This window comes from Podarcis pityusensis (assembly GCF_964106645.2).
Source record: "Podarcis pityusensis genome assembly, chromosome: 8".
In the NCBI taxonomy this organism is placed as follows: Eukaryota; Metazoa; Chordata; class Lepidosauria; order Squamata; family Lacertidae; genus Podarcis; species Podarcis pityusensis.
The window spans coordinates 88,321,554-88,346,037 of record NC_138033.1 but is presented as its reverse complement, the minus strand read 5'-3'; the positions used below and the strand labels follow the sequence as shown (position 1 = coordinate 88,346,037).

The 24,484-nt window shown below is 47.0% G+C and overlaps 2 protein-coding genes across 7 annotated transcripts in view; one reads left to right on the top strand and one right to left on the bottom strand.

Annotated features, from left to right (window-relative positions):
• Positions 1 to 2,537, bottom strand: part of LOC308483874 (N-acetylglucosamine-6-sulfatase-like) — a 29,603-nt gene extending 27,066 nt beyond the window's left edge. Inside the window, exons 1-2 of one of the 2 annotated variants that reach the window (XM_081018167.1) lie at positions 2,506 to 2,537; positions 2,327 to 2,466 (exon numbers count right to left, since the gene is read on the bottom strand). In XM_081018167.1, the coding sequence (XP_080874293.1) occupies positions 2,327 to 2,449 (123 nt within the window). In that variant the 5' untranslated portion in view covers positions 2,450 to 2,466; positions 2,506 to 2,537. The other variant, XM_081018168.1, reaches the window with a different exon arrangement.
• A 57-nt stretch (positions 2,538 to 2,594) lies between these two features.
• Positions 2,595 to 23,252, top strand: POLM (DNA polymerase mu). 5 transcript variants are annotated; one of them, XM_081018164.1, is made up of 13 exons: positions 2,595 to 2,671; positions 4,537 to 4,756; positions 5,441 to 5,627; positions 7,629 to 7,727; positions 9,046 to 9,216; positions 9,844 to 9,915; positions 16,643 to 16,763; positions 18,040 to 18,172; positions 19,563 to 19,665; positions 20,373 to 20,660; positions 21,225 to 21,308; positions 21,939 to 22,091; positions 22,891 to 23,252. In XM_081018164.1, exons 2-13 carry the CDS (start codon positions 4,557 to 4,559, stop codon positions 22,975 to 22,977), a joined length of 1,698 nt encoding a protein of 565 aa, XP_080874290.1. In that variant the 5' UTR covers positions 2,595 to 2,671; positions 4,537 to 4,556; the 3' UTR covers positions 22,978 to 23,252. The 5 variants fall into 5 exon arrangements, with proteins under 5 accessions (XP_080874290.1, XP_080874289.1, XP_080874288.1 ...); XM_081018162.1 differs by lacking the exon at positions 2,595 to 2,671 and having other exon boundaries at positions 2,702 to 4,756; XM_081018166.1 differs by lacking the exons at positions 2,595 to 2,671; positions 21,939 to 22,091 and adding an exon at positions 22,318 to 22,375 and having other exon boundaries at positions 2,703 to 4,756.
• Positions 23,253 to 24,484: the final 1,232 nt, after the last annotated feature.

Genomic DNA, 24,484 nt, shown 5'->3' with positions numbered 1-24,484 from the left:
GCATAATGGTAGCCGAAAATACAGGTCTTGAACCAAGAGGTCAAGACCTCCGCCACTTTTAACATTTTTTATTTTACGAGAAGAGAGTAAGAGCGAGTGAAAGAAAATGAGCCAGATGGAGATATGTCATAAACGTGCCTTCCCTTACATCAGCCTTCACCAACCTGGCGCCCTCCAGATGTTGTTGGACTACAACTCCCATCAGCCCCAGACCCCACAGGTCTCCTTTGTGAACCATTTCTCAAGGCTAAGCAACATGTTATGTTAGCTACACAGGTGTTATCACAGCACCTGTCATTGTATCCGTGTTCAAGCTTTCCGAGGGGACTGGCCTCAGCGTTGCTGTGGGGATGCTACCTGCCTGCTACAGCTGCCCAGAATTATTTAATTTCTTTCAAACATGAAGGGAAACTGTTCAAGAAGTTAGTGGTAACCTGAGGTTTGCAAGATGGATACTTAATTTCCTGCTCTAAATCCATGGAAATATTTGTCACACACAAAAGCCATCAGACATATTAATTACATTTGTTACACCATTTGTGTAATTCATTTTAAGGAGAACTATAAACTGAAGTACCGAACGGGGTGTCAGAAAGAGCAACCTCTGGAAGGAAGCTCAGCTTTTATGGGTCCAAGGCCCATTGCATCATTTCCTGCACATGAGGGTGCCATCAAGTGGGCAGCATGTTGCGTGGGCTTGTTTCTGCATCTCGAAGATGCAAGTGGGAGAAGAAGCCAGAATGTACGATGGGAAGCAAAAATTCTGGCTAGGGAATCTCCACAGAGAAATGATACCTGAGGCTGTGGCAGCCCTTTTGGGACCAGTTCTGATAAGCATGGCACACGGCGATGGTCACTTGTTCTACACTTCAGTTCCAGGTAAATGTTACAATGTGTGGTGGTTTCAGATTTTCACTTGCTCAGACTCCACACTACTTGAAGACAAGGCAAACTGAACCCTGCTCTCATTCCAGCAACCAAACATGATCTGGAAGCATAGAGAACCACCGGCATTCATGTGGGACTTTGTCACATGACTGGCTTCCTGCATGTCACCAGACAGGATAATGGTGCTCTCCAAGGCCAGGACCAGCAAGGCACAGTTTCTGGAGTCAGTTAACAAAGTAAGGGCCTTATCTTGACGCAGAGCAGTGGTCTTCCCGGTTCTCACACAAAGCGCCTGCCTGGAGATGTCAGAGACTGAACATCCACCCACCGCAGTGACCAGAGGAGGAACGAGACATCATGGTGCATCTGCCCCAGCACAACCGGGCGCCCGCATCTGCCCCAGATGCAACAGGACATGTCCCTCCCACAGCAGTCCCTGCAGCCCCAGCAGCAGCTGCCGCTCTCCAGCGGTCTGACTTCACCCCCGTCCTCTTGATGCCCATATGTGGAGCCATATGAGGGGTGCCATCTTGCTCCTTCCTTCAGGTAGCAAAGGGCTGGGACTGAAGTGTAGAACAAGTGAACATCGCCGTGTGCCATGCTTATCAGAACTGATCCCAAAAGGGCTGCCACAGCCTCAGGTATCATGTTTGGAACCCCAGTGCCCAAGTCCCACAATTCCCTGCTTCTTCACCAGGAAGTACCACTGAGGGTTGCTGTCACAAGGAAAGAGGCTGGAAGGGCTGCTGCACATGTCTGTCCCTCTCAGCAAACAGGACCCTTGGATCAGGACCCTTTTGTCCTTACAGACCAACAAGAAGGAAGGCTGTGTGGAAATCCTGTGCTGTCACTTGGGCTTAAACTCAGCTCAGAGGAACTTACTTCGAAGTAAAGCATGCACAGGGATGGCAGTCCAATGTACACCTGGATGCAACAAAGCCCCCCTGAAATAAATGGGGCCTGTTCTATATATGGGTTTGCAGCCAAATAGCCCTGGCTGGCTTAGACTTTGGCAAAGTTATTGATCCCTTCACAGCAGAACAGTAAAAAACCCCACCTACCTACCTTTAGACTAGAAAGCCTTTATACTATCGGGTATATACATTCCTTTAATGTATACCGGTTTGTGGCTCAGGTGTGCTTTGAGGCCTCAGAGAATCATGGAGCTGGAAGGGACCCGAGGGTCATCTAGTCCAACCCGCCCCCCCGCAATGCAGGACTCCTGCCCTCAACTGTCCCTGGGTGGCCTCGAACCAGCACCCTTCTGGTTAACAGCCAGGCCCCCTGATCCACTGAAGCCACCTTGCCCTCCACGCACTCTGCTAGGCCGCCCCCCCCCCCAGCTGAGCAGCCCGGAGCCACGCGTGCATTTCGGATCCCACCTGCCACTGCTGTGCTTGGGAGGAACGCGGAGAGGCGGACCCCGCCCGGCCCTTACCATGCCGCCCATCTCTCGGTCCTGGTCATCGGTCAGGACGAGCAGGATGTTGTCCTTGGCGCCCCCGCTCCCCGCGGCCAGGAGAAGCCAGGCGGCCAGCAGGGCGCGCAGGGGCCCCCCCATGAGAAGGCTGCGCGGCGGGCCGGGAAGGGGCGCCTCCCCGCAGAGACCCCTCGGCGTCTCTTCCGCCCAGCGCGCCCCTTGCGGTTCCCCTTTCGGCGGGAGGGGCGGGGCCGCGGGAGCTTTGCCGGAAGGGGGCGGGGCCAGGGGAGGATCCGCGGGCGCGCAGGAGCCGGGAAGCCGCGCTGCGCCCGCGCTGCCTCCGGATCTGCGCCTGGTTCCGCGGTGAGTCCCCCTGGGCTGCCTCTGGCCAGGCGGCGGGACCCGGGACTCCCGCTGCCCCCTTGGCCCGCCGAGCTCCCCTTGCGCGGATGAACCGGGAGGGGGGAGAACCACGCCCTGGAGGCTCGTGGGGACGCGTTCGCTCGCTGGATCCGCGCAGCTTTTAGAGGGGCAGCAGCACCCACCGTCTGGAACAGGGTGACGTTGGGCAGGAGCCTTTGCTGTACTTTTTCCGACAAGCCTCCCAGATATGTAGAATGTTGATATTATTTTAATCTGTTTTTAGCTTTTTATTGATCTTAAATTGTTTTTCAGTGTTACTGCATCCTGTGCCTGTTTTGACTGATGGTTTTATTCTTTTTGTAAGCCACTTTGAGTTTTTTCAAAATACATTCAAGCAGTATCTAAACTTTATGACATAACTAAAAGCGAGTGAATGCAATAATAGAGGCTTCTCCAGCTGAGCGGGGGTTCTCCTTGCCCTCCTCCCTCCACGAGGTCTTTCCAGGAACTGCCCACTGGCCCCCATCCCGGCTTCCTCGAGGGCCCAGGGCCACATTCCCTGCTAGCCAACTTCTGGGCCGGGGCCAGTGGTGGGCGGGACCATAATAGTGGGTGGAGCAACGAATCCTGGGAATTTCCCTTTGTACAGAAAGACCAGCCTCCTCACTGACACACCCTTCTCCATCCCAGCCAAGCACAGGCCTGTTGCCCTGGGCATTCGGGAACATATTCCAGCCAGAGACAGACTCTGCATGAGGAGTGTTAGGATGGGCAGAACTCTGCTGCAGAATCATTCTCAATTCCTTTGCTCAGTCTTGGATAGGACATTGCTGTGTTTTCCTTACTGCCTCTGCTCTTCATCTCTTAGGAGCAGCCTGAGACTCGGGTTTCAGTTGCAAGGAAAAGCTTCCTCTGCTTAACTATCTCCAGCAACATTCTAAGAGATAAAAGGTTTTAGCTAAGACTACTATTCAAGATGCAAGAGAAAGGCAGGTAAAAAGCAATATATGCCTGGCATATATGAATCTTATTATTCACTGGGAACGTAGGAAATGGCATCATGCGATGTGACGCTATTCGTCTCCCTCGTCCAGAGTTGTCTCTTCTGACTGGCAGCCCAAAAGAGCAACGCTATACCTGTCTACTCAGAAGTAAACCCCCATTGAGTCTGATAGGTCTTACTTGTAGGAAAGAGTGTCTAGGATTGCAGCCTACTGCTCTGCCCTTTTGTACAATTTTCCCTGCTTTTCATGGATAGGAAAGCTGTCATCCTGAGCATATCCATTTTGCAAACTTGCACCAGCAGGAAAATTAGAATTTCTCTTGTCCTCTTGCTGGACAGCTGGGATTAAATATTGTGCAGGCAGGTGAGGGGCTTCTTTTGACATAACCGTTAGATTAAATACTATGTGGCAGGGATTCCATTTTTAACTACTATTTTGTTGATAGAAGGTTGGCCTGTCAAAATAATTCCTCTCCCTGCATTTTATTTATTTAATATCTATTATATCTTATTTCATAAAATTTATACACCGCCTGTTCATAAAAACCTCAGAGCTGTTTACAAAAGAAAAAACAGTAAAATCCAGAAAAAATCACAACCCTACTTTAAAACAATCCGTGAACCTCCCTGAGATCTTCAAATGGGCAGAATACGAATTTAATTTAAGAAATCTAAAAAGAAAAATAAAACATACAAAAGATGAAATACTAAAGCAGATTAAAATTACCTCAGCTTTCTTAGCGTCTGGATAGGCTTGCTTAAACAAGAATGATTCTAGCAGGCACTGCAAATGGTGCAGGGGAGGCTCCTGCCCTCTCTGCCCCGTCTCTCGATCTTGACTGCTTTCTTTCTTTTGGGGAAGGGCCTTCCTTCGCTAAGCCAATGCTGTCGCAGTTTCCAGTGAAGAAGAAGAAGAAGAAGCAGCACTTGCGCCTGCCCGGCCCACCAGCTCCCCTGGCACATCCTGTGCGCTTCCCCAAAGTGGTGCTGTGCCTGGTGGAGAAAAGGATGGGAGCCACGCGCAAGGCTTTCCTTACCACTCTGGCCCGCCAAAGGGGTTTCTGCGTGGAGGATGCCAACAGGTAACAAAGGAGGTGGGCCAGGCTCTCCCTCTGAAGAAGGAAGAGGTAAAAGGGGACAGCCCATCCTGGATTTTCAGGCCACAAATTTCCTGGGCACATTTTGTTCTGCTATGGTGCAAGAGTAGCACTCCAAAGAGCAATAACGTGGTAGCATGAAGAGGCCAAACACCTGATAAAGTGGAGTGATGTGTGAATGGCCCTTCTAGGACAGTGACATGTTGCAGGACACCCCTGCCCCCCCCCCCGAAGCCTACAGTCCGGCAGTGGTGGAGGAAGAGGTGCGGACTGCCCCGGGTGACATCATTGAAGGGGGTGACAAAATGATAATAATATTTTTTTTAAAAAAATGAGCTCACAAAACTTTTTAGTTCAGTCAACAAACGTAACAAAATGCATCTGGCACTGGGCACCACATTGCCAGGGCCAGCACTTGCCTCCCTACAGCTGAGGGGGAAGGCAGCGGAGAGGTTCCACGCAGCTTGCCCCACCCCCATGGGTGGCTTGCCCCGCGCCCAGCTTCAGGACACCTGCGACGCACCCGGCACCCGAGTGGCTAGCTACGCCGCTGCAGTCTGGAGGGGCCCTCTGCTTGCTGGGCTGGATTGACTGGGTTGGGTTTGCACAAGAATGTTGCTCAGAGTCTTCTTTCCCCCTTCCTCCCCCCCTCCATGTGGTGCTTTCCAGTGACAGAGTTACCCACGTGGTGTCAGAGGGCAACTCTGGAGATGAGGTGGTTGAGTGGCTGCTGAAGAACGGGAGCCGCGGCATCGATGTCTTGGGTGGCTGCCCAGCGCTGCTGAACACCAGCTGGTTCACAGAGAGCATGAGTGCTGGGCGGCCTGCGGAGATTGAGCCCAGGCACCGTCTCCAGGTGAGGAAGGAACCTTGCAGAACCTTGTCCTGGCTTCCAGCCAGATGCAGGTACACCAGGATTGCCATTGTAAGCTTTACAGTGGTACCTCCGGTTGCAGACTTAATTCATTCCGGAGGTCTGTTTGTAACCCAAAACTGCTTTTAACATGAGGAGCGCTTTTGCTAATGGCTCCTCCCGCTGCTGGTGCGCGACTTCCGCTCGCATCCTGGGGCAAAGTTCGCAACCGGGAGCATCTACTTCCAGGCTAGCAGAGCTCCTAATCCGAAGCGTACGTAAGGAGGACGGTGCGTAACGAGGTTCCACTGTATTGATTACTTACGGAAATGCCTTTCTAGGCCCCCAATGGACCTCACAACAATAAAACCGCCCTGCTCCTGTCAGTCAGATGCTGAGTTCCAGTGACTGTGTAGTCGCAACAGGACTGCTGAGAAATTGGAGGTGGGGTTCTCAGCACACCTGGCAGGGTGTGGGGGGGTCCGAAGTATAGAGGAGTACAAATGGTATTTAGGAAAAAGTCACCTAGGAGAGCAACCCCCCCCCCATCAAACCTGCCTGTGAAGACTTGAGTTTTGTTGTGTGCGCTGCAGTCTCTGAGAGGCAAGACACTCCATGGGTGCCAGCGCTTCCCTGGGTTTGGTAGAGTATGAGACCCTTAATCCCGGGGTTGTAGGTTCGAGCCCCACGTTGGGCAAAAGATTCCTGCATTGTAGGGGGTTGGACTAGATGATCCTCATGGTCCCTTCCAAGTCTACAACTCCATGAATGTAGGTTGATGGAGACGGTGGTGTCCTTAGGCTACGTGCCTTTATTTACACATATATGCAACCTGAGCAAAGGATGGAGGGGTTCACAGCATGAAAACTCCAACTGATAATGCTTTTTTCCTCTTGGGTTCCAGGGGAGCTCCCAGTCATAACTTTGAGTCAAGCTCAGGGCAGGCAGGCTTAGAATCATAGAATCATAGAGTTGGAAGAGACCACAAGGGCCATCGAGTCCAACCCCCTGCCAAGCAGGAAACACCATCAGAGCACTCCTGACATATGGTTGTCAAGCCTCTGCTTAAAGACCTCCGAAGACCTCCTTGCCTCTGGGTCTCCAGCATCAGCCAAAACTGAGACACCCAAAACTAACTCCCCCTGGCCTATTGTTCTCCTTTGTAGGATGACCACCCAGCCAGGTGGGGGGGGGGGAGGGAAAATGCCTCCCCTCTGCTGGAAGCCTCTTCAGTTGTCACTATGGCAACCCATCTCTTCTTTGAGGTGCTGAGGAGGCCAGCCAAGGAAGGGACCCATCGATGTCATGACAGGCTAATCCCCCAAACCCATAGTGATAGGGCTGGCTGATGGCAACCCTGAACAGGAGCTCTCTCTGCTGCAACATTTCATTGTGAGTCCCGCAGAGGAACAAGGTCAGGCAAGGCCCTGCATTCTTTAACACTTGCTCTTAACGGCGTTTGTCTAGAATAGCTGTGTGGTGTTTTTTTTTGGGGGGGGGGTGATCTGTAAGTTAAACAGGGAGGTAGACAAAGTCTGCCCAGCCCCATTCCCAGAGTGGTTTAACAATCAATCCCTCTTTCCAGGGAAACTGGTGACAACTCTTGGCACCCTTAACCACAGCTCTCAGAATTATTTGGGGGAAGCCATGGTTGTTTAAGGCAGTATTATAGCACTTTAAATGAAAGTGGCCTAGGAGTGGCTTGAGTACTGCCATTTTTTGTGCAATTAGTAATTCCTTACCAGAAAAACAGGGTGGAGGGTGCCTCTCTAATGCAATTTCTCTGTTTCTCTCTCTGCAAACACACTTTCCCAGTTTCTCTCTTCCTCCCCCCCCCCCCAGTTTCTTGCTCGTGCTCTGTTGTGACACTACTGGAGTGTGACTAAGAGAAAGCGTTTGGGGAACTGACACTTATACAGAAGGAGGATGTAAAGTTTAAAAACTATTTTTAGTTACTGACTCTGAGCCCTTCAATGCAGGGGAGCTAAATGTTCTGTCTTTCAGGTGGCTGCCCATGCAGAGACGCTGGAGGCCAGGTGCCAGGTGCCAGTTTATGCTTGCCAGCGCCGAACTCTGCTGGCGCACAGGAACCAGACACTCACGGTAATAATCTGTTTCTAGGGACAGAAATAGTTTGGGCATCCCCTTGGAGTGATTGAGCGGAGAACAAGGCTGCAGGGACAGAGAGTGTCTCTGTCACACTTGTGGCATATTATTTAATACTTACAAAAATTATTGCAGATAAATGCAGAAGCAGGAAACCAGAGGCACATGGAAAACATTTTGAGCCCATTGGAATGGATGAACAATAAGGGATGGAAGGAAAGCAGCTCAACCTAAACATGGCAAATCATAATGTGGGAGAAGCTCTGGATTTCTTCCTTGCTTACCCAGCTCAAACACTGAGGAGGCCATATGGTGCAACCTCACTAAATTGCATAGCTCAGGTATTGAGGACACCCCCAGGATAGAAATAATGGTTCCACCGCTTTACCAGCCTTGACGAGCAGCCTGACAGCCACAAAACAGGTGAAGAGTTTCCTAGGGCGGAGGCAAACAGCAAATCTTGCATCTACCTCCCCCTCTGCCTGTTTTTAAATCACCTTTAAAATTTTTCCAATGCTTCTGCTTATTGTGTGTGTTGCTGATTTGTTTATGTATTTTTTAAAAAAACTTGTATTGAAGTGGCATGTGTCTTAAAAAGGGAGTAATAGTAATAATTTTATTATTTGTACCCCGACCATCTGACTAGCTTGCCCCAGCCACTCTGGGCAGCTTCCAACATAATATAAAAACACAACAGAACATCACACATTAAAAACTTCCCTTTCCAGGGCTGCCTTCAGATGTCTTCTAAAGGCATCTGAGTAGTTCTTTATCTCCTTGATATCTGATGGGAGGGCATTCCACGGGGAAGGTGCCCCTACCGAGAAGGCCCTCTGCCTGGTCCCCTGTAAACTCACTTCTTGAAATGAGGGAACAGCCAGAAGACCCTCGGAGCTGGGCCTCAATGTCCATGCTGAATGATGGGAGTGGAGATGCCCCTTCAGGTATACTGGGCCGAGGGTATCAATTCTGTTCAGAAATAAGTGGTCGGGAAAGGTTCAGGTGCTAAACCTTTTGCATGTCAGGCTGTTGTTGGGGGCACAGGAATGGTAAAGATGGCACCCCTAAGTCAGAGTATCGCTGTGTTCAAAGCTAGCAGGTCAGGGCAAACCCTTCTGCTCTGTCCTTCTCCCTGATGTGCTGGCTTTACCCATGCGGGGAGAGTCTGCCTTGATGAATATGCGGCTGCATTCAGAAGCATGATACTTTGCATATGCAGTTGGTGAGATGGTCAGATCCTCTTTTGAGTGTTTGAACTTGCTTTTGCCAGGGAGCCCCCTTTGAGAATGATCCTTAATTGCCTTTCCCTTGACAGGAAGTTCTGCAAACGATGGCAGAGGAGGCACACTTTTGTGGCAGCGAAGCCCGCAGCCTGGCCTTCTCCAGGGCTGCCTCTGTCCTCAAGTCCTTACCCTGGACAGTCAGAAGAGTGCAGGAGCTGCGCTCCCTTCCCTGCCTAGGAGAGCACTCCAGGAGAATCATCCAGGTGATGGCGCTCTCTGAATCTTCCTCTCTTTCCTCCACAGCCTTGGCTTCTCTCTTCTGCCACGCTCTACATGCCACCAGAAGGTTTCCTTGCTGACTTTGCACCCAGAAGGAAATGTGACCTTCAGGCTGATAAAACCTTTCCACTTCTACTCCGCCCCTGTTCCCTAAAGGAATGCAGACCTCCCGGAGTGGAAGGGAAGGTTATCCCAGCCCTGACGGAGCCGAAATAGTGTCTGTTCTGATGCCCTTGTACACCTCCAGGAAGCACCGTTGTTTAGCCTGCTACAGCAACTAGTTTTTGCCATTACCAGGACACAGGTCTTTGGATAATCTTTTTCCTAGACACAATACTGGTATATTTCACCTTGAGTTGCAGCTGGTAGTTCATTATTCTTTGAATAATGTCTTTTCTGATGTCTTGAGCAGAAAGCGGTCCATCTTTCCCATCAACTCCTGCCCAATCCCAATCTCCTTCTTTTAACCGGAAGTGTCTGGAGTGGAACCTTCCACACGCCAACCTGGGCACTGCAACTGAGCCCTGCTCTCTTCCAGAGTGTCAGAGCTCCGTGCATCTTTTAGCAGTTCTGTGGATGGGGACAGCTTTGCCTTTGTCTCCCCTGACCAGGAGGTGCTGGAAGACGGCGCGTCTGCGGAGGTGGAGCGAGTCAAGCATTCTGAGAGATACCAGGCAATGAAGGTGCGATGGCTGTTACTGAATGGCTTTTGGCCTGGTGTGGGTAACCTGTGGCCCACCAGAGGATGCTGGCCTAGAGCTCCTGCCAGCCAGTATGGCCCTGTGGTTAGGGATGATGGGATTTGTAGTCCACCGACATCTGGGAGGCCACAGGTTAGCAATCACTGGCCTAGTGGTTATGGGTGGGTATTGGGGAACATGCAGTGGCCCTTGGGCACGTGTTCTGTGCCCCTGGATCAGGGCTTTGTCTGTCTCAGTTATGTGAGAGTAGAGAGGAAATGTTCCCTGTGATGGGAAGAGTGCTGTTGTGCTCAGGTCCTGCTTTTTGGATTTCCATAGACATTTGGTTGGCCACTGTGAGAACAGGATGTTAGGCTAGCTGGCCTTGGGCCTGATCCTGCAGGCTCTTCACAAATCAAATCAAATCTTTATTTTATTTTTTATTTTTTAAATAGTATTTATTAAAGTTTTAAGTTTACAAAAAGGCAAAAGTAAAAACACCAAATTAAACAATAACAAAACCAGCACATCACAATAAAAAACAGAAAGATAGAAACAATTAAAAACAAAAGAAAAAAGAAAAAAGAAAAAAACAAATCGAACCTTCCCATAACTTATCTTTCATTTGCTTGTTTCCCTGACCTCCTCACACCTCCCTTTTTTGTATTCTAAGTCAATTATCCATTTCAGCAAATCCTTTCCCTCTCTTCAAAATTTTTATCCTGAAAATTTATCTTAATCTTGATATAAGTTTACTTTCCCTCTTTTCACCAATTAACAGTCTATTTTTCTTAAATCTTTGATACATTTTTGCTAAAATCACCTAGATTCATTCCAACATCATTCTAACATTCATTAATTTTACAATGTTTCTGTAAATAGTCTTTAAATTTCTTCCAATCTTCCTCCACCGACTCTTCTCCCTGGTCTCGGATTCTGCCAGTCATTTCCGCCAGTTCCATATAGTCCATCACCTTCATCTGCCATTCTTCCAGAGTGGGTAGATCTTGTGTCTTCCAATACTTTGCAATAAGTATTCTTGCTGCTGTTGTGGCATACATAAAGAAAGTTCTGTCCTTCTTTGGCACCAATTGGCCGACCATGCCTAGGAGAAAGGCCTCTGGTTTCTTCAGAAAGGTATATTTAAATACCTTTTTCATTTCGTTATAGATCATCTCCCAGAAAGCCTTAATCCTTGGGCATGTCCACCAAAGGTGAAAGAATGTACCTTCCGTCTCTTTACATTTCCAGCATTTATTATTGGGCAAGTGATAAATTTTCGCAAGCTTGACTGGTGTCATGTACCACCTGTATATCATTTTCATTATATTCTCTCTTAAGGCATTACATGCCATGAACTTCATACCTGTGGTCCATAACTGTTCCCAGTCAGCCATCATAATGTTATGTCCAACATCTTGTGCCCATTTAATCATAACAGATTTTACCGTTTCATCCTGAGTATTCCATTTCAACAGCAAATTATACATTCTTGACAAATTCTTAGTTTTGGAATCTAACAGTTCTATTTCCAATTTTGATTTTTCCACCTGGAAGCCATTTTTTTAATCCAAATTATATGCCTCCATTATCTGATAACAATGAAGCCAATCTCGCACTCTATTTTTTAATTTTTCAAAACTCTGCAGTTTTAATCTGTCTCCCTCTTGTTCCAAAATTTCCCAATATTTCGGCCATTTAGCCTCCATATTGAGCTTTTTCTGAGCCTTCGCTTCCATTGGTGACAACCACCTTGGGGTTTTATTCTCAAGCAAATCCTTATATCTTATCCAAACATTAAACAGTGCTTTTCTGACAATATGTTTTTTAAACGCTTTATGTGCTTTGACCTTATCATACCACAGATATGCATGCCACCCAAAGACATTATTAAAGCCTTCTAAGTCCAACACATCAGTGTTCTCAAGAAGCATCCGTTCTCTCAGCCAGCAAAAAGCGGCTGATTCATAATAAAGTTTTAAGTCTGGCAGGGCAAATCCACCTCTTTCCTTAGCGTCAGTTAATATCTTAAATTTTATTCGAGGTTTCTTGCCCTGCCAGACAAATCTAGAGATATCTCTCTGCCACTTCTTGAAACACTCCATTTTATCCAATATTTGCAATGTTTGAAACAAAAACAACATCCTTGGCAATACATTCATCTTTATCACAGCAATTCGGCCTAGCAATGATAACTTCAGATTTGACCATATTTCTAGATCCTTTTTCACTTCCGTCCAACATTTTTCATAGTTATCCTTAAACAGATTCACATTCTTAGCAGTCATGTTAACCCCTAAGTATTTCACTTTCTTAACCAATGTTAATACTGTCTCCTTTTGAAACCTTTCTCTCTCCGTCACTGTTAATTTTTTCTCTAAAACTTTAGTTTTCATCTTATTCAATTTAAATCCCGCTACTTGTCCAAATTCTTGGATCAGTTCCAGTACTCTTTTGGTACTAGATTCTGGCTCCTGTAATGCCAATACCAGATCATCAGCAAATGCTTTCAGTTTGTACTGTTTAGCTCCAACTTGTATACCTTTAACTGTTTGGTCCCTCCTAATCATGTTTAAAAGAACTTCCAGGACCGATATAAAAAGCAATGGAGAGATTGGGCAACCTTGTTGTGTTCCTTTCTCTATCTTAAATTCTTCCGTCACTACATTGTTCACAATTTAGCCTTTTGTTCTGAATAAATTGCACCTATACCATTTTCAAAACCTTGACCAACCCCCATCCCCTGTAGATTTTTCTTCATAAAACTCCAAGAAATATTGTCAAAGGCTTTGTCCGTGTCCACAAAAATCAAAACTGCTTTAGTATTAATATTCACTTGTAACTTTTCTAGAATGTTAATTATATTCCTCATGTTGTCAGACAAGTGTCTGCCCGGGAGAAAACCGGCTTGGTCTTTATGGATTTCTTCTACTAGTACCTTTTTTAATCTTTTAGCCAAAATATCTGCAAAAATTTTGTAATCCACATTAAGCAAAGATATGGGGCGGTAGTTCTTAAGCTGTGTCTTCTCAGACTCTACTTTCGGTATAAGTGTAATGTAAGCTTCCTTCCACGACTCTGGCGCCTTTTTCCCTTCCAATATTCCATTACAAACTTCTTTTAATGGCTGTATTATCCATTCTTTCAGGGATCTATAGTATCTTGAAGTTAGTCCATCTGGACCTGGAGATTTACCCAACTGCATATTCTGGATGGCCCCTTCTATCTCTTGCTCCGTTATTTTGTAGTTCAACATTAGCTTATTTTCTTGAGAGATTTTTTGTAATCCATTTGTTTTCAAAAAACAATCAATGTCCATTTGTTTCTGAGTTTCCTGTGTATATAGTTGTTTAAAATACCTCTGAAAACACTTTCTAATCTCCACTGGATTCTGTATATTTTCCCCTTCTACTTCCAAATTTGTGATAGTGTTAAGTTTTTGTTTTTTTTTCATTTGCCAAGCCAGCAGTTTTCCACATTTGTTTGCCGATTCAAATGTCTTTTGTCTCATCTGTTTAATTTTCCATTCTATTTCCTGGTTCATCATTTTCATATATTGTACTTGGTATAACTTTATCTCTTTCAAAATCTCCTGCGACTTTGGTTTCACTCTCAGTTTCTTCTCTCCTTCCTTTATTTTCTCCAACATTTTATCTTTTTTCTCATTTTGGACTCTCTTTTGAATCGCATTCTGTTGTATCAAAAACCCTCTCATAACCGCTTTGCTTGCGTCCCAGATTACTCTTTTTTCTACAGTGGTGTTCATATTTATCTCAAAATAGTCTCTCAGAGTTTTTTGGGCCTTCTTAGTCACTTCTTCGTTCCTAAACAATATGTCATTCATCCTCCATCTGAAGGAACCAGTTGATGTTAGTTTCAATTCCATCTTTACAGCATTATGTTTTTTTTTTTAAATATTTTTTTTTTTTAATAATATTTATTAAAGTTTTCAAAAAAAAAGAAAATACAGAAAGCAAGAGTTTACATATTTTCATATATCCTTATTTTCATATATCCGCTTTCTGGGACTCCCCCCTTCCCCCACCCCTACCATATTCCTTTTTCATATTGTTGGCTCCACAAGCTCTCAGTTCTAATTAAAAACTTAATTTGTTGAACCATTATTCGAATTTAAAATTTCTGCACTCCACATCAATACCCTTAACAAAACACAAAAAATTTCTTTCCCAAGGCCCACCCCATTTTCATTCCACAATTTCCCTTTTTTTTAATAATAAAAACTCCCCACATAATAAAAGTATCAGAAATAAGAAATAAAGAGTATAATAGATAAGACAAAGCTAGTTCAAAAAAAGAAGTTAACAAGCCTTTGGATTATAGTTCTCCCCCCCTGTCCCCGGTTTAATTTCCCCCTGACCACCAAACCACGTTATCCGCCTGGGATTCTTACAATCCATAAATCACCTATTTCCCCCAACTCCTTGCTGGTTTTTTCTTTTCTTTTTTCTTTTTTTTTTTCCCTTTCATAAACATTTTTAGAACACTTAACTTCAGATCTGTAATAAAACTCCCCCCATTGTTCTTTCCAGATTGTAGTCCAGTTTCCTCTTGTTCCGCTGCTGAAACGTTCTAATTTAGAAGCTTAGTAAGTCTGCAGGGATTATTATTATTCAGGAACAAAAACTTGCGTTCAGTCCCTTCCTTTCTTCAATAGAAAATTCTATTGTCTCCTTTAGCTGAACACCCTGTAGACAAAATATTGTTTCCGTTTCGCAGCTTTCCCAGAAGATAACCAGTCCTGTAAAATTCCAATGGTGTTTTTTTCACTTACGACCATCTTTGTAATGTCCCGAAACTCCTCTAGGGGGATTGTTATAACTTTGTCTTCTCTAGTCCAAAAGTCCGATTGTTATCCATATTTTCGCCATTTTGTATCCAAGTTTTAACAAATTGTAGCAAATTGTAACAAATTTAGCCAGCAAAGTTCTCATAATAAAATCCTCTCTACTTTCCGACTTTGACAGCTACTTTGACAGCTGTCAAAATCTCCGACTCTTTTCACCAGGCTCTCTCTTCAATCACCCCGGTTCCCAGGGGGGGGGGGGGTTACGTTTCTTCTCCCTCAGTTCATCCTCCAGCACAGTTCTTATAATTCCCCATCGTGAAATTCTTAGTTTTTATCAGCAATGCAAATCTTTTTGGACCTTGGTTGCCCCGTCCTTGTCTTGAAAGGTTTACAATAGGGGGGGGGACTGACTTCCTTTTTGGATCCCCCCCCGCTCGTGTCCAATTCAAAAAGAAATTCTTTTTTTCCTCCTTTTAAACCCAGTTTTACTCACGGGTTGTTGTCTAAAAGTCCGAATTTTCAATAGAAGAAGTCAGCGCTCTCCGCCGAATGGCATGCGGCTGCGCTCGGCAGGGATAGCAGAGGACTCAAAGCACCACGCTTCTCCCCGGCACCCGATCCTTAGCCTTTAAAAAGGCTCCTTCACGAGTCGGGAGGGCGCTAGCGGTGCCAGCCGAGTCTCCATGTCCACGACCCTCGTGGCCGTGGTTTTTAAGGGTCCCCGCATCGCCGGTGCGGTAGGACCCAGCCCCTGCCGAGCAGACTCCCTCCGGAGCTCGGAGGGAGTCCGCCATTCGGCGATGGCGCCAACCCGGAAGTCCCTTTACAGCATTATGGTCGGAGCAGGTTTTCGGGCATATTTCCACCTTTCTAGTTTTTGGAGCCAGGCCTCTAGTTACCCAAATTTGGTCAATTCTTGTCCATGTCATTTTGGCCTCGGAGAAGAAGGTTCCCTCTCTTCTCAAAGGGTTTTTAATTCTCCAAATGTCAACTAAGTCCATATTGTCAGTCATATCAAAGAAAGTCTTTGGCAATCTGCCATCCTTAGTAACTACCTGTCTCTGTGCTTTATCCATATTTGTAGACACTACACCATTCATATCCCCCATCAAGATCATATTATAATCCATATAGTCCATCAGAGTCTCATGTAGCTTCTTAAAGAATTCCGATTTTCCCTCGTTTGGTGCATAAATACCTAATATCAAAAACTTCTCTCCTTGCGATTGGATTTCAATTGCTGCAAATCTTCCTTGATCATCTTTAAAAAGAAATTTCGGTGATAGGCTCTCCTTTGCATAAAGTACTACTCTTTTTTTTACTTTGTCTGATGAAATAAATTCTTGTCCCAATCTTTTATTTACCAGTAATTTCCTATGTAGCCTTATCACATGTGTTTCTTGTAAGCAAATCAAGTCCAATTGTTCCTTTTTTAATACATGAAAGACTCTTCGTCTCTTCTCGGGGGAATTCCAAATCAAATCTTTATTGTCGTAGTCAATGGCCAGCATTAAGAAAGCAAGTTGTTCCTGAAAAACCTCAGTCAGTGATGAACCCATCTAGACCATCTAAAAACATTTAAATCAATCCTCACAGTTATTAATGACATGGTTGCCATAACCAGTATCTGCCATCAAGTGCCTCGGTAAACGGGAATATTTTTAAATTTCTGAAAGATAGCAATGAGGGAGATACAGCAGGGTGCGCATTGCACTAACATGGAGCCACCACTGAGAAGGCCCTGTCACAAGTCGGCGTCGGTCAGGTAGCAGCCAGAGGAGGTGCTACCACAATGCAAGTCTCTTTGTACATGGCAGGGCAATGCTAAGGCACATCCTTAGGCCTTTGCCCTGTGCATTGAACGGAATAGATGCCCTTGAATTTGCTCCAGAATCCTTCCATCAACAAACTTTCACTCGGCAGGTTTTCACAAAGATCTTTGGGGTTGGGGTGAAGACGGCCAGCCGGTGGTATCAGGAAGGACTGAGGACGCTGGCCGACCTGCAGGCACATCGAACAAAGCTGAGCAAGGAACAGGAATTTGGTAAGTATCCATGCAGTAAGAAGAGGGACTTGGGGGTTAAAGCGGGGTAAGGGTAAAAGGAGCAAGAGAACAACGTGGACTGATTCTATGGTGGCCGGGGGGGGGGGCAGGAGGCTGTCTCTGTCTATGTCCTTGGCATGTTAGCTTGGCATGTGTTCATTCAGAGGTCTGCCCTGTCCCATCCCATTTCTCATCAATTTCATGTTGTTGGCATGTATATAAAAATATATCTACACACATGTTGCTTTCCTCATCGTATCAGCAATTTCATTTTAAAACCCATGAAATTGTGCATTATTTTTGTACACATTTTGCCCTAAAGTATTCATAGTTTGAATATTTTAACATATAATAAGCACTCTAACATAAAGATCCACATTATTTATATATGCTTTTTGACCCAGGCTTTAGAAACTGACTTTGTGGTTTAATAGCTATAGTTGCTTTTTCTATTTTCATTTATTTTATTTTATTTTTAGAAAAAGGTAACTGGAGCTGATCCTGTTTCACTTTAGATGCCAAATATATATTATCAGTGAATCATAAGTTTTCACAGAAAATTGAAATTACTGAAAAGTGGTATAATAACTTGTCAATTTTTAAACAATTAAATCTCTTTGGGTTGTAGCCAACTAAATTTTACTCTGAGTAGGTCCATTGAAATGAATAGACTGAAGTTAGTTGCAATAATTAATTTCAGTGGGTCTCCTGGGTATGCCTAGCATTGCATACCAGTTGTTATTTCACAAAATAACACTCATCTAGTTTTTGTTAATTAGCAAAAGTATCAAACCAGAAGAAAAAATATATATTTTATTATTGTAAGATTAATTTGCCATTATTTGAGCTGTCAGATGCCTAGCTCTAGTTCTGGCTTGAGTACTTTGTGGAGAGTCACAGATGTGCCTGCTTTGCGGCTGCCTTGGACCCTTTGCCCAGCACTGGCGTGGGCTCTCGCCTCCAGGGCAGAAGCAAGAAGTTGCAAGAGCCCAGAACACCATGCCTTATACCATGTCAGAGTCTGATCCCTTGGTCTATCTAGCTCAGTATTGTCTGCACTGACTGGCAGTGACTCCAAGAGGTTCCGACAGGACCTTCCCTGCCCTCCCTGGGATGTTCTGCATTCAGTGCAGCAGCTCTGCCACTGTGTTGTGGTCCTTTCCTTATCTGTATTGGATGGACAGAAATCTGCTGCCTTCCTGTCTCCTTGCTCTTTCGTTCTCAAGTGCTGAGGGGCTCCTGAACACACCTGGTGGTGGGTTTCTTTTCCCCGCAGGGCTCCTTCATTATGACGACCTCAACACCCCAGTGGAGCGCTCTGACGCAGAGGCCATTAGCCAGGTGGTGCGAGACGCAGTGGGGCAGTGCTTGCCTGGGGCTTCTGTGACGTTGGCTGGTGGCTTTAGAAGGTGATGATGGGCTCTTGACAAACATACTGGAAATCCTGTGCCAAGAATGTGCCAAGCTTGATTCTTCTCATTCCCAGGAGGTACTTCCTCCTGCAGTACTAATTCGCCCCTCTGGTAGAGCACAAGTCACTTTCAGAATCTGCTTATAAATGCCACATTGCAGGGAACTCTGGAAATTGCCCAGTAAAGCAGGACAGGGATCTATCGCAGATATTTCAAGCATGCTCTCAAAATGATGGTCCTTCCTGGGCATCTTGAGAGAGGCTAGGACTGGTTGCCTGTAGCATAGATATGCCTTGCCTTTGCTTCTGATGAGGAACAATTCAGGAAATGATGTTTGCAGTGGGCCAGGGGAGACTGGCACAAAGTACAACTGTCACATTCCGATGAAGAAAGGAATACAGGCGTAAGTCCTCCTCTGCCATTCTTCCTTGGAGGCCAACAGGTAGATGGGGTGTGCAGAAAGAGGAAGATGTGCAATCACGTTTTATTCAGTTGAGCATTTATTTAACCCAGCAAACCAGACCTGCTTTTGTTCTCACACTGGCTGCCTTTGCATGTCCTAAATAATAGTTCAGTGTGATGTTGATGCACCGCAGGAAGCCTTCCATTTCCATGCTGCCTCCTGCTTCCCACACATCCAGGAGGAGGAGATCAGGAGCATCTGCCTTTCCTCCACCACAGCTTGCGATTTAGTCACACTTCAGGGTCCAGCTAGACAACTTGACAGCAATTTATTTTAAACAAGCCAGACCTGCTAATTTTGGGTGGTATTCCTATAAGTTTTACTCAGAATAAACTCACTTAAATTCATGACCGTGACTAAGCTAGGTCTATTAGTTCAAATGGGTCTACTGTGAGCAAAACATACTTGAATGACAGCCCATGGTTTGAAGTTGACCTGTGTTGTTGGACTACAACTCCCATCATCCCTGACCATCCCTGATCCTGCTAGCTAGGAATAATAGGAGTTGTAGTCCAACAACAGCTGGAGACTGAAGTTTGAGAAACATTGGCACAGTGAGCCTATGGTTAAACAAAAGCCAAAGCTTCCATATCCCTCCAAGCCGCCCAGGAGCAGAAGAGTGAGCAAAGAGGCTCCCAGCGCTCCTTCCCATGGCATCAAGCTGTGTCTTAGGATGACATGTAAACATATCCATTAAATGAGCAAAGATTTGCCACATGGCAATACCAGCAAACCAGGCTAGGTCTGACTTGGATTAAGTCTAGGCTTAGATGATGCGCACAGCAAGAAAATAAACTGGAGTCATTGTCCAGAGCTGGACTGGACGGAACAAGAGAGCACAGCCTGTTTTGCAGGGGCTTCCTCCCGTGAGAGAGGCGGCTTCCTTCTGCCTGCCGTCCCGTGACTCAGTGTCTTCCCTTACAGAGGGAAACAAACCGGCCATGATGTTGACTTGCTTCTCACACACCCTACGGAAGGCCAAGAAGTGGGACTGCTGAAGAAAGTCATCAGCTGGCTGGATAAGCAGGTTGGAGCAGAGTTGGGTAGCCCAGGGGGGAATATGGTGGGGAATCATAAGGATTACTGGGAAAGCGGTACATGGAACATTTCAGACACTCTCAAAGCAGAGGTAGCACAGTGACCCTCTAGATCACAACTCCCATCATCCCAAACCATTGGCCATGCTGGCTGGGAGCTGGCGTCTGACCGCATCTGGAGGGTCGCAGCTTCCCCCATGCCTGTCCTAAAGCCTTGATATTGGCAATTCCCAAACTGTATGGGAGGCTGCGTGGGAGTGGGGAAATTAAGGGATTGACGACTGCTGTGAGCACTAAGTGCCCCCCTACAGAAGAGCCGGCCCCTTGCATCTCTGTAGGGTCTGTTGCTCCAGCATTCCCTTATTCCTATCAGCTTCCACACTGTGGGTGGAGTGGGGGGGGGCGATTCTGTTGTGCATTGCCAACCCAGGAGGCTGCTTGTTGCATTTCTGCAGGAGTCATTGTTCTGAGCATGACCATGTGTGTCCAGATCAGAAGCTTCAGCAGGAGCATAGAATCACAGAATTGTAGAGTTGGGAGGGACCCCCTGGAATGCGTAGGGCAACACGAAAGCCTATCTTCACCTTTTCTAGGTGCAAGTGAGATACATGCCTCGGCCATCAGGTGTTCAGAAAACCCTTGGCCGTATAAATGCTGAGTGGTGTGACTTTTGCATTCTGCTGCCCTGTCTTTGTAGGGCTTCTTGCTCTATCACAGCAGCCGGAGAAACACTTTCCAGGCTTTTGAAGACCCGGAGCTGTGGAGCCACAGCAGTGCAAGTGCAATGGACCATTTTGAACGATGTCTCTCCATTTTCCGCCTTCGCCTTCCTGGGGGTGTTCAGATCGGTGCCGGGGCTCAGAAGCCTGGTGGTGCAGTGACAGGTTCTGGAGTGTCCAGTTTCTGGAAAGCTGTGAGGGTGGACTTGGTTGTGACTCCCTTCAGTCAGTTTCCATTTGCTTTGCTTGGCTGGACAGGCTCAAAGGTGAGTTCAACAGGTATCTTGCCTGGGATTGGAGTTTTCCATCATGGATCCTGGTTCTGTATTTCAATTTGCATCTTCCTTTCTTTTTCAAAACTTGGAAGGCCATAACACACTGTAAAGAATCCTTACAGCAGTTAGTAAATGTCTCAGGCCAGCGCTAGGAACTGCATTGGAATCACCACCTCCTGCTTTAGGGAGCCATTTCTTAGCATTTTATACAAGGCATTTATACCCCACTGTTTAGCCAAAAAGGCTCCTAGATACGTAACATTTCTCCCTAATTCTGGGTAATCTTTACATCGGAAAGGGACTGTGTAGTCCACTTGCCACCGGTTGCAAGAGATCTAGTAGAATTGCATGCTCTCCACATAAAGCAGATGTGAATTAAAAGGAGGTGAGAACAGTTAATCTTTCAGAGACCCTGCAGACACACTTTTGGTGGGTATGTGCTTCAGGTTTAAGAGCCTTTAATTACAGAATGAATGAAATTCTCATGCAAGCCATTTGGCAGGGACTGCCTTAACAACCCATCTCCTTTCTTCTCTCCCCTTGGCTCCGTCCCAGAATTTTGAGCGCGACCTCAGGCGCTACTCCAAGCACGAGAAGAAGATGGCTCTCAACAATCATGCCCTTTATCACCTGGAGCAGGTACACGGCTTTTGACAGAGGAGCATCAAAGAAGGAAGGGTCTTTCCACCTGGGTTGCCTGTGGCTTTGCGCCTGGTTTATCCTTATAGAACTGGGGAGGGGGGCATTTGGGGCTCTTTTATAGAACAGGGGTCTTCTGTTTGTGGCCCTTCCTCATGGGCCAACATCAACAGATGGGTGGGGCAACCTGTCTGTCAAATCACATGATGCCACATGATTGACAGGCTTGTGCAGGGATTGCCAAAGGGGGGGGGGAGGGCCAAAGAAAGGAGCAGAGGCAGTGGATCTTGTGCTTTGCCTTGACTTGCAAAACACCCCTCTGATTTCTCCCCCAACCCTTATGCTGGCAGGGAGGGAAGGGAGCGAGGAAGGGCCTTTTGCAAGGGGACTCCTTGTCCTTTGCTGATGCTTACAGAAGGCACCTTTCTTTCTGCTTGCCTTTCCGTCCCCAGTAGGGAAGTGGTGCATGCAGCCAAACTGAGCAGGATGTAGCCCCTGCTAAATCGTTTTGGCTGCAAGTGCCTGTTTCTGCAGCAAAGGCAGAATTGAAACCCTTTCTTCCTTCCCATGGTATCAGCTGGTGGGACAGTGAGCGGGGATTCTGGAAAATTACCCCTCCCCATTTTTCAGGAGTCAGTCCTGAGGAAAAATCTGTACCTGCTGCCCTGCAGGAAATCTTTGGGAGAAGAAAAGGCTGAGGAGCGAACCCTGCACAGATCTGGAGTGGAGTCCCTAAGAGGGTTGGATGGCGCCTTGGAAGCCTCCTTCCGGCTGGTGCCAAAGGTTTTGCTCTGCTTTCCTTTGGATGGCATCAGAGAGGTGGGGGGGGGGGTCTTGCTGTGTGGGCAGCCCAGGGCCTCCAGACATACTGCCCAGGCTTGTGCCCTGCAGAGGTCACTTCAGTGCAGCTTGACTTCACCCCTGGAGGCACACTCCATTGTCTCTTGAGACAACACTGGCATTGCTGCAGAAGTTTCCATTTGTTTTTTCCAAAAAGGCCGGTTTCCAGGCCTTTTCAACAGCTTGTGAAATGTCACCAGCTGGGTTGTTTGCCCTCTGCCTCCAAGGTCGGTGGCAGCAATGCTTCTGGAAACCACTAGAGGGCGGCAGGCTCTTGTGCTCAGATCCTGCTTGTGGGGTTCAGACAGGCACCTGGTTGGCCCTGTGAGAAGAGGCTGCTGGACTAGGTGGGCCCCTGGCCTGATCCAGGAAGGCACTTCTCACACACTTAGACGAGGCGAGGGGTGGAGAAGACTCTCTGGCTGTTGGGCTCCTGGGCTGCCGCATCCTAGTCCTTTACCATTAAGCGTCCGAAGTAGAAGCATTGCCCTTTCTTACAGTTCCTGAGACAGGAGTGACACAAATTCTGCAAAACAAGGATGTTTGCATGCAATCTCTTTAAGATGCATAATTTGTGCAGCTTACAAAGTTTGGTGCAAAATTTTTGTGGTGGTTTTGTTTTTTTCAGAATGGAGTCTGCAGAGCCCTACTTAATGGGCGTAGGGAGAAAGTAGGATGTGGAGGAAATCATTTCAGCCTCCGGTTAATTTGTTTATGTGTGTGTCTTTTAAACCCCCTTCAGAAAATTTTTTTGACCGCTGCCTCTGAAGAAGAGATTTTCCAGCATTTAGACTTGGAGTATGTACCCCCAGGAGAGAGAAACTCCTGATTTCTGCCATGCAAATCACCTACTTCATCCCACGGAAATCACTGGCCCATCCAAGTGAAATGGGAACACATTCCAGCTCCTCTGAATTGCCTGGCACTCTTGCTGTTGGAACAGGAGAACCTCTTGCCTTTTTACACTGATTTCAGAAATAGACCTGTTGGATCAGAAACTGTGTGTGTGTGTGTGTGTGTGTGTGTGTGCGTGCACGTGCGCCTGGGTGTCCTATTCTATGTTCATGGATTTTAAGGAAATAAACAAGCACTTTTTTCTGTGTCTGTGCTGCCTCAGTTTCTGTCTTGAATTTTTCCTAGCACAGCAAATGGTGGAGGTAGCCTGTGTGTTTGCATGGTTCCTGTCACAGTTTGACTGCTTTGCAAATCTGCCCACAGACCCAAAGGTCTTGGTGAGCCTTGCAAGTACAAGGGGATGCCTCATATTTTGCTTCTGTATTGGGGACTGGCAGGCAGGCAGACATTCCCAGTGGGGCACAGTGCAGGGTTCCTGAGCTGGTTGCAGTGGGAGTGGAACAGGCCAGGCTCCCCTCGTTTGAGAGGCCGGTGCGTTTGTAGGGAAGTGGGACTGGGCCCCTCCAACCACTAGGCAGCAGGTGCTGGAGTAGCTGGGGGGTCCTGGAGGACAGAGCTGTGTGTGCCCCCAAGTGTCAGCAGCCAAGGGCAAGTCAGTAATAAGACACCTGGTGTCAGTGAAGTTAACTATTTCAGGAAACCAAAAGAGTGCAGGCCTAGTGATCCCAGCAACTCTTCCCAGTAGGTCTTGCCCCAATGAGGCCGTTGTGAGGACTGAAGATCCCAGCTTCCCACAGTTCCCCAAATTCCCTCTTCCTCTGAGTCCTTCCCCAGCAACCTGAGGCTCCTTCACCTGTCTCTTCATTTTGCTTCATGTTCTGTGAGACCAGGGGGGAAGAGAGCTGCTTGCAGCAGGAGGGGGAGGCCAGCTGGCTACTTGATCTCTGCCTCTTGACCCCCCTCCTCTGCAGCCTCTGGACTGCTCTCTGCCACAGCCTCTTCCTGCTCACTAAACCCAGTTGCCTTTTCCCTCTGACCACTCATTGGTGTCCCACCACCAACCCCCTGGCTCTGAGTCTTCTTCCCCTGGGGGTTCCCCACCTGCTACCTCCCACCACTCCTCTGCATCCAGCCAGTTCTGCGTAAGCTTGCTGCTTCTGCTGCTGCCGCCGCCCTTGTGGGTGATGCTCTCCTGCCACTAGTCTTCACTGAGATGCAACTCCCAGGCTGATCAGATTTTGGGCAAGGCAGGGTAGGGAACCCATTTTATCATCCTGCTCAGGCAGCAAAATGTCTTGAGCCATCCCTGAAGAAGAGTCTTCCTGAGCATTATTTCTCAGAGCTGTTAAGAACCTTGAATAATAATAATAAACCACTTGCCCTCTTGTCCTGGAGAGCAACTGCTGCACCGGAGCTGACCGGAGTTTGGTCTGCTCCTGCTGCTTTTCACTGGAGTTTTTTTTGCTGTGATACATCTGGAG